Source organism: Eubalaena glacialis, chromosome 11 (genome assembly GCF_028564815.1).
Source record: "Eubalaena glacialis isolate mEubGla1 chromosome 11, mEubGla1.1.hap2.+ XY, whole genome shotgun sequence".
Lineage (NCBI taxonomy): Eukaryota > Metazoa > Chordata > Mammalia > Artiodactyla > Balaenidae > Eubalaena > Eubalaena glacialis.
The window spans coordinates 12,735,899-12,752,656 of record NC_083726.1 but is presented as its reverse complement, the minus strand read 5'-3'; the positions used below and the strand labels follow the sequence as shown (position 1 = coordinate 12,752,656).

Genomic DNA, 16,758 nt, shown 5'->3' with positions numbered 1-16,758 from the left:
TTCAAGTTCAAGGCCAACAGCAGGAGAGTGTCTCCTGTTGAGTCTCACCTCTTTTAAGGACTCACTGGATAAGGTCAGGCCCACTCAGGATAATCTCCCTGTGGATTCACTCAGATTCAGCTCACTTAGGGACCTTAATTACATCTGCAAATTCCCTTTTGCCATATAGCATAACATGATCATGGGATTGATGCCCCATCATATTCACCAGTCCTGCCCACAGTCAAGGGGAGGACATTTTACAGGGTGTGTCCACCAGGAGGCCAAAATCCTGGGCACCATCTCGGAATTCTGCCTACCACAGAAACAGCATGAGTGAGTACCTACTGAAGTGCCAAACGCTGATTAATTCCCACCTCTGGGAATGGTATTACCCAAGTTTTACTGACAGGGAAACTAAAGCTCAGGGAAATGAAGCAGTTCGTGTAACTAGTAAATAGTATGGTCAGGATTCTAACGTAGCTCTGTCGGCCTCCAAAGCCCATGCTCTTTCCACTTTTTCACATTATCTCTGATAAATCCTGTCACTTCTCCCTCCCTTTCAATTTATCTGCCTTTCTCCAACCCCAGTGTCTTGGCTGTAAGCCTTCATCATCCCTCTCGGGCACTCCTGCAGCAGCCCCCCAACCCCCATCGGGCTTCCTGCCTCCGCTGTTGCTCTGCTCCAGTCCATTCTCCATGGTCCTAACGTGCAACCTCACCACGTGACTTCCTGCTTAAAATACTTGCATCACTTCTCTCCAGTGGAGTCCATACTCTTTAATACAGGTTACAAGGCATCCATCTCTAAGCACTCCCTGCTTCTCTGAGATCATCTCCTACTTCTCTCTCTGATGAGTGTTACCACTCTAAGAGCCTAGAACACCCGTAACCACGCTTCACCTGGCTAATTCCACCCAGCTTTCCAATGTACATTTGACGTCACTTCCTCCAGAGGCTTTCTTCGATTGTCTAATTTGTGAGGTGCTCCTATTACATGTTCCTGTAATACCCAGTAGTTTCCCTATAATATTGTCGCATTTTATTATGACATATTTATCTGTCTTTTCTGTTAGGTTATGTGTCTGGTTCTTGGCTGTATTCCCAATGTCTGGCACATAGTGGATGCTCAGTAAATATTTATTAAGAAATGAATGGCAGAATACTTTGGTGGGTTACTTTTTTTCTCTTTCCTTTGCAGTCTCCTTTTTAGTCTCTGTTTTTCCTTCTTTGCCACTGAAATACTTTTAATATCACATGTCAGGGGACTTCCTTGGTGGTCCAGTGGCTAAGACTCCACATTCCCAATGCAGGGGGTCCGGGTTTGACCCCTGGTCAGGGAACTAGATCCCCACATGCCGCAGCTAAAGATCCTGCATGCCACCACTAAAAGATCCCGCATGCCGCAATGAAGATCCCGCACATGGCAGTGAAGATCCCGCGTGCTGCAACTAAGACCCGACGCAGCCAAATAAGTAAATAAATAAATAACAAATACAGTATTTTTCTTTTAAATATCACATGTCAGAGAGCAATCCACTTCTCATGTGTTTTATTCAGGATCAAATAATTAGTATAAGGTGAAGCTAAAATGGTGAGAAAAAATGGTGGGCCTTTAAACTTTACATTTCATATGTTTTCCACTGTTTTATGCTGCTTGACTGCCTTAGAATAAGATCTGGGCTTCAAAAGCTCATCCTCTTAACTACTCACTGTACCCAGTACAAATACTCAATAAATGCCGGTATATTTTCTACATAATTGAATAAAGTCCTGTATAAGAGCTATGAGACGAACCCCTTTCTTCACTATGTGGATTTGGATCTAACATATTGGGTAAGAGTTGTGATTAATTTTGTAAAGGTAGTTTCAATTTTATGTTATAGCTGTAGATAGCCTTGTGGAATAGAGAGCATTGACTTTTCGTAGTCTTATATCATGTTTGAGAAAACATTGTTAAAACTCCTTGCAAGTTTTATTTTATGGCCAAACGTCAGGCCTATGAATAAGCTGTTTTTAAAAGATTAGTCTAAAATTTTTGAAGCTAAATTTATAACAAACATGGCATAATTTTCGTAGCCAAAGAAGTGCTATCTCATTCAAAGCAGTTACTTTGGAAGACGTTTCAGGGTTGTTTCCATTCTTCAAAAATGGTTTCAGAATTCCTTTTGGAATTAAAGTCTGAGCCATCACACAGCTTTTTTATTGTCATAAGTTTTGGCTAGTCTTTGGCCTTTGAGGATAGTTGTTTTATGAAAACAACATTAAGAACTAAGGTGAGGGCTTCCCTGTTGGTGCAGTGGTTAAGAATCCGCCTGCCAGTTCAGGGGACACGGGTTCAAGCCCTGTTCCAAGAAGATCCCACATGGCGTGGAGCAGCTAAGCCCATGCGCCACAACTACTGAGCCCGCGCTCTAGAGCCCGCGAGCCACAACTACTGAGCCCACGTGCCACAACTACTGAAGCCCGCGCGCCTTGAGCCCGTGCTCTGCAGCAAGAGAAGCCACCGCAATGAGAAGCCCGCGCACCGCAGTGAAGAGTAGCCCCCGCTCACCACAACTAGAGAAAGCCCGCGCACAGCAACGAAGACCCAATGCAGCCAAAAATAAATAAATAAAATAAATAAGTTTAAAAAAAAAAAAAGAGAAGGTGAATAAAGTGTGTGATCAGGCTTCGTTTAAAAACAAGGTGCAGGGGCTTCCCTGGTGGCGCAGTGGTTAAGAATCCGCCTGCCAACACAGGGGACACAGGTTCATGCCCTGGTCCAGGAAGATCCCACATGCCGCGGAGCAACTAAACCCGTGCGCCACAACTACTGAGCCTGCGCTCTAGAGCCCGCGAGCCACAACTACTGAGCCCACGTGCTGCAACTACTGAAGCCCGTGCGCCTAGAGCCCGTGCTCCACAACAAGAGAAGCCACCGCAACAAGAAGCCGGCGCACCACAACGAAGAGTAGCCCCCGCTCGCCACAACCAGAGAAAGCCCATGCGCAGCAACATAGACCCAATGCAGCCAAAAGAAATAAATAAATAAATTTATTTAAAAAATAAAAAAAAAAACAAGGTGCAACTCTGAAGTCACGAGACAGGACTGTGTTGTTTGTTGGTTGGTTTTGGTTGTAAAATCAGATTCTTGAGGCAAACAGAAATTTCCGGTAGCTTTTAAAGCACCAGCCAACTGTTCATGTCATTATAACTGCAGGACCAGAAAGGACTATCTTGGGAGGCGGTGGAGGACCGATCATCATGTTTTGATACTTACAGATGAGGTTGTAAGGAAAGCCAGACTGAAGACATCTCAGTTTATTAGATAACGGTTATAAAGGGATAATCTTTTCTTTCGAAAAGTAATTTTTTCTGTTACAACATATTTTTTTTCTTTGTCCCATAATGCATAGCCTTGGAGGTCAGGCTAGGTTGTAGCCATTCTCGTGTTATAACTGGCATAGCTGCAGGACCCAGGAAAGTCACTATTTTTCTAAGTTTCCTTTCTCATCCTCAGAATGAGAGGTTTGAGCAGGTGCTATCTAATGCACCTTTTCAGGTAGGAAAACTTTTTTCTCCTGAGTCTATGGATAATTGTAAAATGGGATGCATAGTAATATATAATATCTTTTGTTTTATATATCCCTCATTGAACTGGTTTTAAAAGCTCATTTTGTTTTTGTTTCTCAAAAATCATGCATTGCTTTTGGAATTGTCATAAGTGAACAATAAACATATTTCAGGTAGTACAAAGCAGTTTGTTGAAGTGAAAGAGGTTCGTCTTACGTTAAGTACCAAAGAATTGTCTTCAGTTATTTATTTACTTCTCACCTTGGACCACAAGAATGTGAATAATAAAATAACGATAAACTACAAGTGACAGTCAAAGCAGGATCAGGAAAATTTTAAGATTAGAAATCAAAACCAGAGGAACAATATGAACACAAATTTAGCTCTTGATTTTCTGGCCCCAAAGCAAAGGGAAATTATGTGGTTCTTATTTTCAAAGAAGATGAAAACTAGACACCCCAGGAGAGGTAAAGATTTTCTTAGCACTTAATTCGAACTGAAATATGTAACATTTGTAGGAAGGATGAAGAGCTTTACAAGTAATTATCAAGTAGCTGCAACAACCTGAAAAATCTAAAATTAATTTAGCATGTGATTTTTACCTTCTAAAATAAAACTGATACTCTGAGTCATAAGTAACATGGATTAAAAATTAATTATCGTGTTTAGGAAAGCTGGTTAGTAATTTAGAACTCTTGATGAAAAAGTGCAGGTATCTTTTTTGTTTTGTTCCCATAGATGCAAGGTTGCTCAACCTGTGTTCTAATTAAGTCTTACCCTGTTCTATTTTTATGTACTAGCCAAAAAAGAAGAACATGTCGGCCTACCAGGTGTTCTGTAAGGAGTATCGTGTAACCATTGTGGCTGACCATCCAGGCATAGGTAAGAACATTTCTCAACTTTAGTGATTTTACTTTCCATTTGTGTCCCTGAAGCAGTGCAGTTAATCCAGTCAGCAGGCAAACTTATTCCCATAGTATGAAAAGAACACAAATCTCATTTCTTTCCTCAGTTGTGCAAGTCACTGTAGATTTTGTCTTAGTTCACCCCGTCCATAAAGCACAGTACATAAATACGCAGTTGTTTCTTTCCAAGATTCTACAGTTGACCTTTTCCTTAAGCTACCCTCAGTATAGAGTCGGAGTGAGATGACCTATTATATTGTTCATATTTGTCTCTATATGGAAGTTAGGGAGGTGAGAAGCACACTACACCTCAGGCCTTAGACAAGTCACGTACCCTCTGCACATCTCATTTGCCCAGTGTGTGAACTAGCTTCCCAACCTGCTCACCAGGCTTGTTGTGAGGCACGCTGAAGCACCGTGAAAGACACAGATGTGCTTTATAAAGCATGACCTCGCTCTACATGTGGAAGCACAGCATTACACGTCTGGAAGATCGCTTCCGAGCTGCTCTAGGGAAGTTTGTCTCTGAGCTCTCAGAAATTCAGTAAAACTCTAACATCTCTTAATCAGTCAAATTCTCCATAACATATTTTCTCTAACTTAAGTAGATAAGCCCTGTTCCGTGGGATCAAATTAAAAGACACCAGAAAGATGCTTAAGGAATAAATCCATAGAGAGTAGACATGTGAGAATTTGAGCCTGTCTCACGGCCACCAAAACAGCCCCTTCCTTCCAGAAAAGAATCAAGGAAAGTGATGGGGTTTGGTTTGGTTTTCTGAAAGACTCTTGTGCTATTTAAATCTGATCTTCAAGACCCTTTTCCTAGTTTTTGCTCCTATCAGTCATCTCTTTTGTTTATGGTTAAACCTTTATTGTTTTGGGTTGTTTTTGTTTTTTATTTTTTTTTTACTCTTTTATGCTAGATTTTGGGGAACTGAGCAAAAAACTGGCTGAGGTGTGGAAGCAATTGCCAGAGAAAGACAAACTGGTAAGTACAGTTTATTACGGACACATTTTTCATTGCTTTATGCCTTCCAAAATGTGTAATCCTCCTATACACCATCCCAAACAACACTGAACATAGAAAAAAAAAATTACAAATCAGTGGAAAATGGTTTAGCAGAGGGCAATAAAGTAGTTGGTGCCAGTTCACTCGACATGAGGATTTAGCTGCAGGGAGGCTGTCTTCTAACCTCATCTAATTTTTTCCCAACAACCTGACATTTGAGCCAAAAGATGACCTAACTTGGGCAATGAGTCGTGTTAAAAGAGAATCTAAAGTCAGAGGCCTTGACCACAAACACCTACTAGTCAGCTGTGGTCTGAGAACTGAGGAAAGTGGTGCACCTGATAGTCACAGCAAATAATAAAAACATGGGACAATGTTTACTAGGTAAGTAGGTTCCAGGTCATCATCCTCATCAACCATTACCAAATAATAAACCTTCCTGTCAAAAAGCTAATAAGATAATGATAAATAGTCATATTTGAATCACAGTCACTTTCCAGTTAGATGAGATGAAGGTAGTCTAGGCATTAGAATTACCATCTTGCTTTCTTAAGGTACAGCTCATCTGGGTGAAACAACATATATTTTTCACCCAGGTCAATTATCTTCAGTTCTGTTTTCCGTGTCGTTGTTATCCTAGTATTGGTGTTTCCAACCAGCAGGTTAGAAGAAATGTTTAAACCACATGGACGTTAGGATGAGCCAGATGTTTCCTCTGTGATTTTACATTTCAATTTTAGAGTGATCGCAGAATCAGTGCTGTGATGTGACCATTAGCACTGGGGGGTGTTCGTGGTCCTCTCCTAAGATACTATTGTCACCGCTATCTGAAGCCTGTTCACTGACCGTCCGCTTAAAAGTTAACATTAACCCTCTGTCTGCTCCCCTCCACTGTTCCCTTTCTTTTCTTCATTCTCCTCTTCCATGACTGCTTTCCCTTTTACTTTTTTGCCCTTTTAAATTTGTTTGCCTTGATCTGATTGCAGATTTGGAAGCAAAAAGCTCAGTATCTGCAACATAAACAGAACAAAGCAGAAGCTACAACTGTGAAAAGAAAAGCATCCAGCTCAGAAGGTTCCATGAAGGTGAAAGGTAGTGACCACATCCCTCTCCTCTTTTCATTCTTTTCCCTAGAGCACTGTGAATTTTGCTTCCTCACTAAGAAGTGGGGAGAATAGCCTATATTAGAAGCAGATCTTGATATCCAGATATTATTACTGAATATTAAGGGTTGCCAAAAAAATTTAGAAAATGTTAAGTCATAAGTCAGCAAGCTTTCCTGTAAAGGGCCAGAGAGTAAATATTTTATTTTTTGTTTTTTATTTAATATTTTATTTATTTATTTATTTATTTATTTATTTATTTATTCGGTTGCGCTGGGTCTTAGTCGCAGCTCTTGGGCTCCTTAGTTGCAGCATGCGAACTCTTAGTTGTGGCATGCATGTGGGATCTAGTTCCCTGACCAGGGATCGAACCTGGGCCCCCTGCATGAGCTTGGAGTCTTAACTGCTGTGCCACCAGGGAAGTCCCTGAGAGTAAATATTTTAAGTCTGAGGGCCATATGCATTCTCTGTCATGTATTCCTCTTTGTTTTTTCTACAACAGCCATTTAAAAATCTAAAATCATTCTTAGCTCACAGGCCAATACAAAAACAAGTCATGAGCCAGATTTGGCCCACAGTCCATAATTTTGTTAATGCCTGGTAGAGCTCATAAAAACGGAAAATCTGGAAGAACATTGGCAAGCTTTCTCTCTCTATTTTGCCTCTGTTCTCAGCTTCCCCTGCAGGAGTACTGTCACCCCAAAAGAAATCCCCACCCACCACCATGCTGCTACCCGCCTCGCCAGCCAAAGCCCCTGAGACAGAGCCCATCGACGTGGCTGCTCATCTCCAGCTGTTGGGAGAGTCCCTGAGCCTCATTGGACACCGCCTGCAGGAAACCGAGGTGAGGGCCCCGCCAGCAGCCTGACTCCAGTTGCTTATGTCATTTGAATCCACTTGCTCGTTCCACATACATTCGCTGAGCAACTGCTGTATGCTGGGTCATGCCAGGCGCTCCGGATACAGTGATGAAGAAGAGAGATGGTGATAGAAACGTCTAGAGATGTGCAATCTACCTGCTGGCTCTCAAAGTTTACACTAATACCATCCTATTGAAACAATGGCACAAAAGGAAATTAGACTACCCTGTAACTTTTTTTTCCCCAGTTTTACAGAGGTACAATTGACATATAATCCTGTAACTCATTTTTATTTTTTAAAAATGCAATGGGAAAAATGAGTACAAATCCCATGGAAGCTTTGATCATTTTTATTTCTAAGAGAGTTTGGATTTTTCTATGCATTTCCAGCAAGGTTTTCAATAGACAGATTAGATTGTACAGGGGATTAAGTGTTCCTCTACTGCTTTGAAAGTAGGTGGCAACTGGGAGATTGAGGCTCTCAAGCTCTTCATTACTCTGCACTTGAATCATACAGTGCTGTGTACCCTAAGGTGATCTGTGTCCTTTTAAGCTTCAATTTCAAAATCACTTAACCTGCAAAGCTGTCATGTTCCATTTCTATTACCATATTCAATTTCTAATCATATTTCTCCCTGGCTAACTCAGTAAGTAGTGTAGTATTTCAGTTTTCCACTGGGTCCTAATAGGACATTTCAGCAAAGAAATCAGTCTGAATTACTAAAGCCATCTTTAAGCTGAGAAATCGGTGTAGGGATATAAAGCTCCTCACTTGCTTTTATGTGGAAGTTGAATTATTATTCAACAAATAAAATGCCAAAGGCCTCAAGAGATGAAGCTTTGTCTAAGTTCTTTGGCTAGTTTCTCAAAATTTAGTAGGTGTCAAAACAGCTACTTTCTTGTAGGCCCAGATATTTGAATGGATATAGATATTTCCAGAATAAAATATTCTGGGATCCTTATTTATTTTTCATATTTAGACATTCTTACGTTTCCTAAAAAGTTAAAATTTTAAATGATTTGTTTTTTTCACCTTCCATATTCCAGATTTTCCCTGACGTTTCCATTGAGTTTAGCAAATACTTGTTGAGTACTTAGGCATTATTCCAAAAACTGGGGGGAGTAGAAATTATGATGATTTCGTATCCTCAGGAAACTTACAGTCTAATTGGAAAGATAGAATAGATTAATAATTAGCAAATAAAACAAGCCAGCTTCTGTGAGCAGTTGCTGTGGGAGAGTTACATGTACATATTGACCAGAAAAGGGAAAGAATGTTGCAGAATCTCTAGTCCCCTTTTTTTTTAACATAAGGAACAGTCTTATTACGATATAATTCACATACCATAAAGTTTACCCTTTTAAAATGTAGAATTTAGTGGCTTTTAGTATATTCACAGATTTGTGGCTCCATTACTACTGTCTATTCCAGATCATTTTCATTACCCCCGAAAGAGACCCCATATACATCAGTAGTAATTCCCCATTCCCCCATACTCCACTTTTTCCCAGACTTTAATCATTTGTGTGTATCTTCACAATTCTGCCATTTCCACATACCACTTTATACTGTTATTTACTTTGTATTTTTTTAATTTTAATTTTATTGGGGTAGAGTTGATTTACAATGTTGTGTTAGTTTCAGGTGCACAGCAAAGTGCTTCAGTTACACATATACGTATATTCATTCTTTTTTAGATTCTTTTCTCATATAGGTTATCCCAGAATATTGAGTAGAGTTCCCTGTGCTATACAGTAGGTCCTTGTTGGTTATCTGTCATATATAGTAGTGTGTGTGTGTGTGTGTGTGTGTGTGTGTGTGTGTTCATCCCAAGCTCCTGATTTATTTATATTTTTATTTAAATAAATTTATCCATGCTTTCACAATGATGTCCTCGATATCACAAGTGAGATACTCTAATCTTTTTTCTAATGTACCTCAAAATGGATGTATATCAAATAATTAATGTTCACCTCTACGCCACCTGAAATTAGTAAACGTACTACACTTTAAGGAACACTGACTTATACAGTTTGCTCATTTAAAGATTGAATACCTGAAACCTAATGAAATTAAGTGACCGTTATTACAAGTTTACGCAACTCGCTGTGACTGAGCGCAGCTTGCCCCACTTCTCAGCCTGCTCTCATTCTGCGGCTTTGTGCCACCTGAAGCAGTTACAGCAGCGCTCGAGAGCAGAGAGTTAGGGGGTCAGGAGAGGCTCTGTGAAGGGGAGGTGGGGTTCCAGCAGGACCTGGAAGGATAAGCAGGACTTGGTATCACGGAGATGTTGGAGAGAGACATCGTAAACCAAGAGAACATCTGCTTCTCAGCCCTGGGATTTTCTGCAGAGATGGGTCAAAAGAGACCCAGTGGGGCTCTAGACCCCCCATTCTCACTTTAACCAGATCTTTTAGCTGTTTTATATATTGGGGTTCCACTTCATGTTTTATTTCCAAAGGGGTTTATTGCTAAAATGATGAAAAACTAGAACAGCCAATGCATAAGGTAGAGGAAGGCTGAATATTAAGGGCATAGTCCAAACTACAGAGGGAAATGACTGCTCAGGAACTACCGGAATTTTTTGAGTAGGGAGGAATGATCAGAGCTCTCATTTGGTTTTCACTGAGAATATCTTCTATTTTATTTTTTTTAATTTTTTTTTATCTTCTATTTTAGATTGGGAGTGAAAAGAGACCAGAATTAGGGAAAAGTTATAACAATAATCTAGACTAGACATGACAAAGATTTGAATTTAATTTAGCAAATATTTATTGAGAGCTTACTCTGTGCAGAACCCCAGTAGTTATTGGAAGGGTATAAAAATGAGTATGACTTGGTTCCTGCTCTCAGGTTGCTTATTGGGAGAGTCGGACATAAAATATTAGCTATCATTAACTGTAGGGCAAAAGTATGGAATAGTGTTACTAATTGCTGTCTTCCGTTGAATGCTCACTCAGGCAGCTTTGGTTCAGAGTGCTGTACATGGATCCTTTCCTTTAATGCACACTGCAACTTTGTGAAACAAAATTTGTGTTCCCTTATTTTAGAGAAGGAAAAACAGACTTAGGTTAAGGAACTTTCTCTGGAGTTTAGCCCATAAGTGCTGAAACAGAGCCTTGAGTTTGGTGGCATGACCTCAGGGTCCATGCTTGTAACCCTTTGCTGCCTGCCTTGGAAGTGGGGGCAGACATTGGACAAGGAGAATGAAGGGAAAGAAAAGTCAACGGTGGCAAGGCCTTGAGACTGGGCAGGTGTGTGAATGGTGGTGATTTTAGCAGAGGAAGGGATGCTAGGAGGAAGAGTAGGTTATTTCTCTTTACCGTATGTTGAGATTGAGAAATATCCAAAATGAAAGCCCTAGCAGGCAGCCAGAAAGGCAGTTTTGGAGATGAAGATGTTGGTAATAGTAGTAATCATTATTGATACTCTCTGAGCACTTCCCAGGTGCCAGGCACCACCCCAGGTACTATATGTCTGTTGTCTCACTTAATCCGCTCCGTGCTACAGACGCTGTCAGTACTGTGTTTTTCAGGCACAGCATAGAAAGCCGCTTGCGCCTCTCGGTGAGCGGGATAGCCAGGTTCTCGACCCCGCCATCTCGAGCCCAGAGCTCATTCTCTGAAGGACGCTTCTGTGCTGCCTTCCTAGGTGACATATCCTCACAGTACTTCTGGTTGAAGCAGATTATACAAGAGCTGGGCAGCATTATTTGTAGCAAGCAATCTTATTTGTTACCTCTTTGAATCACAGAGATATAAACAATATGCATTTTATAAGAAGTTAAGTTTTAAAAAGAACAGAAAAGTGGTATCATCCACTATCAAAACAGCCACATATGTGGAGAAGAGTGTGTGTGTTTGTGTTATATGTTAACATGTAGAATTCTCATGGTTATCACATTTGAGCTATATTTGTGGAGTTCATAAGAAAAATACTTTTGCATACATGATCTCCACAAATCTTCCCAGCAGGTCTCCAGAATAGATGACGCATTTTTTAGGATTTTTCAGTATAGGTTTTTTGGGGTTTTTTCCTACTGTTCCTAAGTGACTAACCTAAGGTCTCACAGAGGGTACAGTGGATTAGGAATATAGAAAGGAAACCTGGGAATGTATTCTTATCAAAGCAGAGACCTTCCATTTCTGCCACAAGTTTCATAGAACCGCCCAAGACTTAAAGAACCATGCAAGGAACTCACCCAGAACCTGGAGGGAGCCTCAGGAGTGTGATTCAAGCTGCAGTCCTCTCCTGTCACGCTCTCCTTTTCAGGGCATGGTGGCTGTGTCCGGCAGTTTGTCAGTGCTTCTGGATTCCATCATCTGTGCGCTTGGCCCCTTGGCGTGTCTGACCACACAACTACCTGAGTTGAATGGCTGTCCCAAACAGGTCTTGGTGAGTTTCCTTGTTTCCTGGGATTTTGGGGGCCAGACCCCTTGGGAGCCAGAGAGGCCCTGCCTTAATGAGCCCTATCAAGCACAAGCCCATAAAGCTTCCTGGATATAGTGTTGCCATAGGCTGTCGGCCCATGGAACCTGACACTGAGTGTTGAATGCATGCCAGGCTTTCAGTGAAATAGCAAACACGCCATTTCCTAAGATTTCTCTCCTTTGGAGAGAAGCGTTGTAGCCCTTAAGGTACTGCAACTCCTGTGTTGCCTATTTGCTCTTCCAGAGACAAAGAAAGTACAGGAGTCTCCTGCCTCTATTTTACTAGGATTAATGGGAGAAGTCAGCAGAAAAGCTCCCAGCATAACAGACAACGGCGTGACATCTTCTCTCTCCCTGTTTTCTCTAACTCTAGATTTTCTTTCTCATCTCTCTCCCTTGAACAAAGAAATATGTCTCTGGGAACTAAGGTAAAATACTCTTCAGCTGAACCTTTTTCCTTTGTTTTGCAGTCAAACACACTAGACAACATTGCTTACATCATGCCTGGACTGTGACAGCAGAGACTCCTGGGACAGAACGCTTATCCCGCCTGCTGCTGGCTTGTGTGTACGCGACTGTTCCAGACCCCTTCACTGGCCTCGGGGTGTAGCTGTTAAATGTTTATATATATGCATATATATATATATATCTAATGTATAATATATACATAGGACTGTAACTACTTTGCTTTTAATAATTTTATGAAATGGCAAAGGTTTAGCCAAGAGGAAACCTTGGCATGAATATGGGCTTGGGATTCTTTCTTCTACTGTGGTGGATAAATCTGCCTTAAAAATCAGTGTAACTTGGGGGCTGGGGGCTTGTTCTGGATGCCAAGTGCATCGCTTTAAGGTCAGCTAAAATGTGATTTTTTTCCAAACTCAGTTGTACCTCCAGACCCATCACTGACCATTTGCCTTACCTGTCTTACAGTCTGAAATGTAATGGGAAAGATTATGGGAAGATGTCAGTTAACTGAAAGTACAAAGCTTTTCAACTTGAAGTGACCTAGGTGGGAAGTGATAATAACATCGTTCCCATCTGAAAGTTATTGCGATGGCGTAAGTGAACTTAGTAGGGGGTTCATTCCAATTCCTGCTCTACCAGTGTCCATGTCTCAAAACTTACTGTAATCATTGGTACCATTGGCAGCCTCAGCCGGAGCCAAGGAGATTTGTGAGCCCTGGAGAGGGTAAAGCTGTCAGTGCCACCAGTTGAATGGCCTATATTGTGAGCTGACCCAGAGCATTTGGTCTGCAGAGCTAAGAGCTGGTACCTTCCATTGGCAGCGTCAGCTTAGCTCACAGTTCCGCTGCTTAGCTGCTTGGCGGGTGTGGAAGGTGAGCTTTGCCCAGGCTGATTCCTGGGTTCATCTCATTGGCTCCCCTGCTGGGCAGATACACAGGGTTCTGCATTCCACACGTAAGCGAATTGCGAAAAAAGTACTCTGTTCTCATGTAGGGTTATTTATGTGCGTGTGTGAATGTGTGTTTTAATTATGTGTATTTAACTCTTTAAACTCTCTTAGATTTTAATTTATCCTGTAAATTTCTGTATATATAATTTAAAAACAAGAGCCTCCACCAGCAACAGCATGTGGAAGATACAGATTTGTCATTTCTGCCTCCCTTCCTTCCTCTGGTCTCCTCTGCAAACTCCAAATCATCTACACTTTAAGGTATCGTGCCTCAAAAAGGAATCATTATGTTGGGATTCTAGTTCTTTACAAATGAATAATGTCAAGAAAGTAAATAAAAAGGAATGTTACCATTCCCAGCTGCCCTTATTTCCAAAGAACCAGGCTTTTGCTTCCCAGTTCCAAAGAAAACAGTTGAGCACTTCAGCGTTGTTTTTAAATTCGGTTTGAGAGTCCATGTCAAAACCAAGCTCTGAGGTGACTGCTTTCCTCCCTTGGCCTGGACAGAGCACTGCAGCATCAAAGTAGATCTTTGAGGACAGTGCCACCAGCCTATTTAATTCTGCTGCATCCTATTTAATTCTTTCCTTTTTTCCCACCAGTGTGGTCACAGGGCTGTGTTTCTTAAAGGTATCCTGGCTGCTGAATGCCTTTCTCACCTCAGAGCAGTCTTGAAATTTAACTGGGAAACAGAAGGAAACAGGAATGCTTGGGAACCAAAAATCACGAAGAGCAGAAATCCTGGTTTAATTTTGTGTGTTAGCACCTATCCCACGCCTCTCTGTACCCATGTCAGTTTTCTGTTTGACACAGGGTATCAAGGAAGGGCCTTGGAGACGTGGATTAGTACAGAAAGAAGTCAATCCTACCATTGTCATTTGTACACATTAATGAAGTCCTGACGAGGACCTGCTTTTTGTTTGTTTGTTTTCCTTTAAAATCCAAACCTATTGTATTTGTATTTAAAATTTGTACACATTTGTATAATAATCGGTTCCTTGTGGTATTTGGTACTATTAGAGGAAAAACTTTGGATTCAGACCTTCTTGCAGTTTTTATATCATTGTTTTATTTTGTTTTTTAAATAAATTCTAGCTGTTTGATCCAAATCCCATTACAGTTGTATAAAGAAATAAAATTTTGTACTTATATTATTAAAAATCACATTTTTAATATTTGTAGTCCAGTGTCAGCTATCTTTTCCCTGTTGCTAACGAAAGTTGCTATGAAATTTTAAACCTTTCACACTATATCCTACCATAATTTTCTTTAAAAAAAAAAATCCATTTGGAATAGAGGTCAAGTTTCTGATCATAGCCATCTTCCTAACAAACATCTTGCTCTGTTTCCAGTAACTTTTACATTGCGGACTCTCATCTTCTCTCTTGCAAACTGCAAAGCCAGTGGCTCTGATAAGCGTAGCTCTATTCATTGGCAAATGAAATTGTCTGTACGTTACATTGTTGGCCTAACTCAAGAAATACCTATCAGTCTTGTATAAGAATCACATCCAAATCTTGTGCTAAACCATGTGTTTCAGTACTGTCCTTACTGAGTGATATTGGATTGGATAGGTCACTTAATCTTTATAGGCATCTGCAGTCTCATCTGTAAAATAGTGTTAATGTCACTTCCCTGTCTCCAAGCCTTGAAGCCAGCCAGCCTGACATGAAGTTTAGTAGTATTGTGAACATTCAATATATGAGATCAGACCTTTCAAAGTAAAAATTTCAATTCACACACAAGGTTGTTAATAGTCATAAATAGCAAAATACTGTGATTGGTTGAAAGGCTCACTTCTTATGGAGAGGCAGCAAAAAAGAGACCGCTATATTACTGAATGACTAGAGTGATTGGCATATTTTATCGCACTTAATCCTCCCCAAGGCCTTATGAATATTATCCCCCTTTACAAATGAGGAGACAGATGCAGAAAAGTACTTTTCCTGAGTTTATACAGCTACGTAAATGGCAAAGCCAGAATAAACACACTGGTACAGCTGACCCCAAAGCTGAGGCTCTCTTCAACCCCAAGCCACTTTCAAAGTTAAATTGTGTATGTAATTCATCCGAATCCTTCTCCATTATCTGCAGTCCTGAGCAAATGTGATTGTAGGAAAACTGTCAGACCTTTTCATTGTTCAAATGTCCGTTTGTCCTAGCTGGATTTTACTATACAGACCTCACTTTTCTTGTCATCCTGTTATCTTTAAGCTTTGGAGGCAAAGTATCTTGATTTTTTTGTCTAAAAGTACTTAAAGGATATAGTTATTGTTACATTTATGCAATATGTCAATTTTGAAGGACTTAAACATTTTTATCCTTAGGAAGGCATTTGATTTTTTTTTCTTTTTTTTATTTTTAACATCTTTATTGGAGTATAATTGCTTTTCAATGGTGTGTTAGTTTCTGCTTTATAACAAAGGGAATCAGCTATACATATACATGTATCCCCATATCTCCTCCCTCTTGCGTCTGGCATTTTGATATTGATATTGCTAAAACACTTAAAAGGAAAAATTAAACAGACTTTTTACTAAATGAGTTTGTTCCTGTTAGGAAACACTTTGAACACATAGTTTTAATTAGTTCTGTACTACACTTAATGTTTGCAATTTACATTCCTATATATTGTATTGACAAAATCCACACACTTCCATTTCTAATATAATAGCTTTCTGTTTACATAGAGCTATGATTTCACTCCCTGTTTGGGGGTATATGGTTTCTTACCATGAAGGATAAAACTTATGGCTGTTTTATTCTTGGCAGAAAGCCAAGATCTGCCCATAATCACTTTAAACCAGAGTGGTGCAAGAAGGCAAGAACTTCTGGTTAAATCACCACCCAACATGGGGATGTTAAAGGTTGTTAATGGAAGAATCCAATGGAAAAACATGCTAAATATATTCCATACAACCAAGCAATATGTTCAAATGAAGAAAAACATGGAAGGTACCTGACATGAAGATCATCTTAAGTGTACATCCCCCCTTATAGTCCAAATACCGTTACAGAAAGGTAGATTGATTTAGATTTTCATGCGTTAGTCATTGTGCTGGACAACAGTGAGAGAAATGGACATAGCATCCCAGCCCTCAAGGAGCACCTAGACTACTGGGGGGTATGGGCATGTATCAACAGGTCTCATGAGCATTACTAAAACAGTTCAAAGCACAGAAGTACATGACTTCCATAAAGCTTTTATGTCGTACGGTAAAGATGTCAGCCCCTATGCTCAGATTAACGGAAGTGATTAAGTTCTAATTCAGGTTTTCTATCGTCCTAAATTTCTGCAGTTTACTAGCCTTTCAAATTTAAAATTCACAAATATCATGCCCAAAAAATACTAAAGCATCCTGCAGTAACCCAAACTACCAAAGCAGTGGTTATTGTATCTTTTGGAGTGCATGTCATTAGAAGCAAAAAAACATAACCAATAGATCTAATATTGGTATCTAATGAGTAGATGACATAGCTGAAACACAGCACACGGGAA

General features: G+C 40.3%; 1 protein-coding gene across 5 annotated transcripts in view; it reads left to right on the top strand.

The window, feature by feature from the left end:
- The window catches only part of HMGXB4 (HMG-box containing 4), a 30,926-nt gene extending 16,607 nt beyond the window's left edge, over window positions 1–14,319 (top strand). For 3 of the 5 annotated variants that reach the window (XM_061205639.1, XM_061205643.1, XM_061205642.1), the window contains 6 exons: window positions 4,335–4,416; window positions 5,363–5,427; window positions 6,435–6,540; window positions 7,226–7,395; window positions 11,685–11,807; window positions 12,313–14,319. In XM_061205639.1, coding sequence (XP_061061622.1) covers window positions 4,335–4,416; window positions 5,363–5,427; window positions 6,435–6,540; window positions 7,226–7,395; window positions 11,685–11,807; window positions 12,313–12,357 — 591 coding nt within the window. In that variant the 3' untranslated portion in view covers window positions 12,358–14,319. Of the gene's footprint in view, window positions 1–4,334; window positions 4,417–5,362; window positions 5,428–6,434; window positions 6,541–7,225; window positions 7,396–11,656; window positions 11,808–12,312 lie in introns of all 5 variants that reach the window. The other 2 variants (XM_061205640.1, XM_061205641.1) reach the window with 2 other exon arrangements.
- Window positions 14,320–16,758: the final 2,439 nt, after the last annotated feature.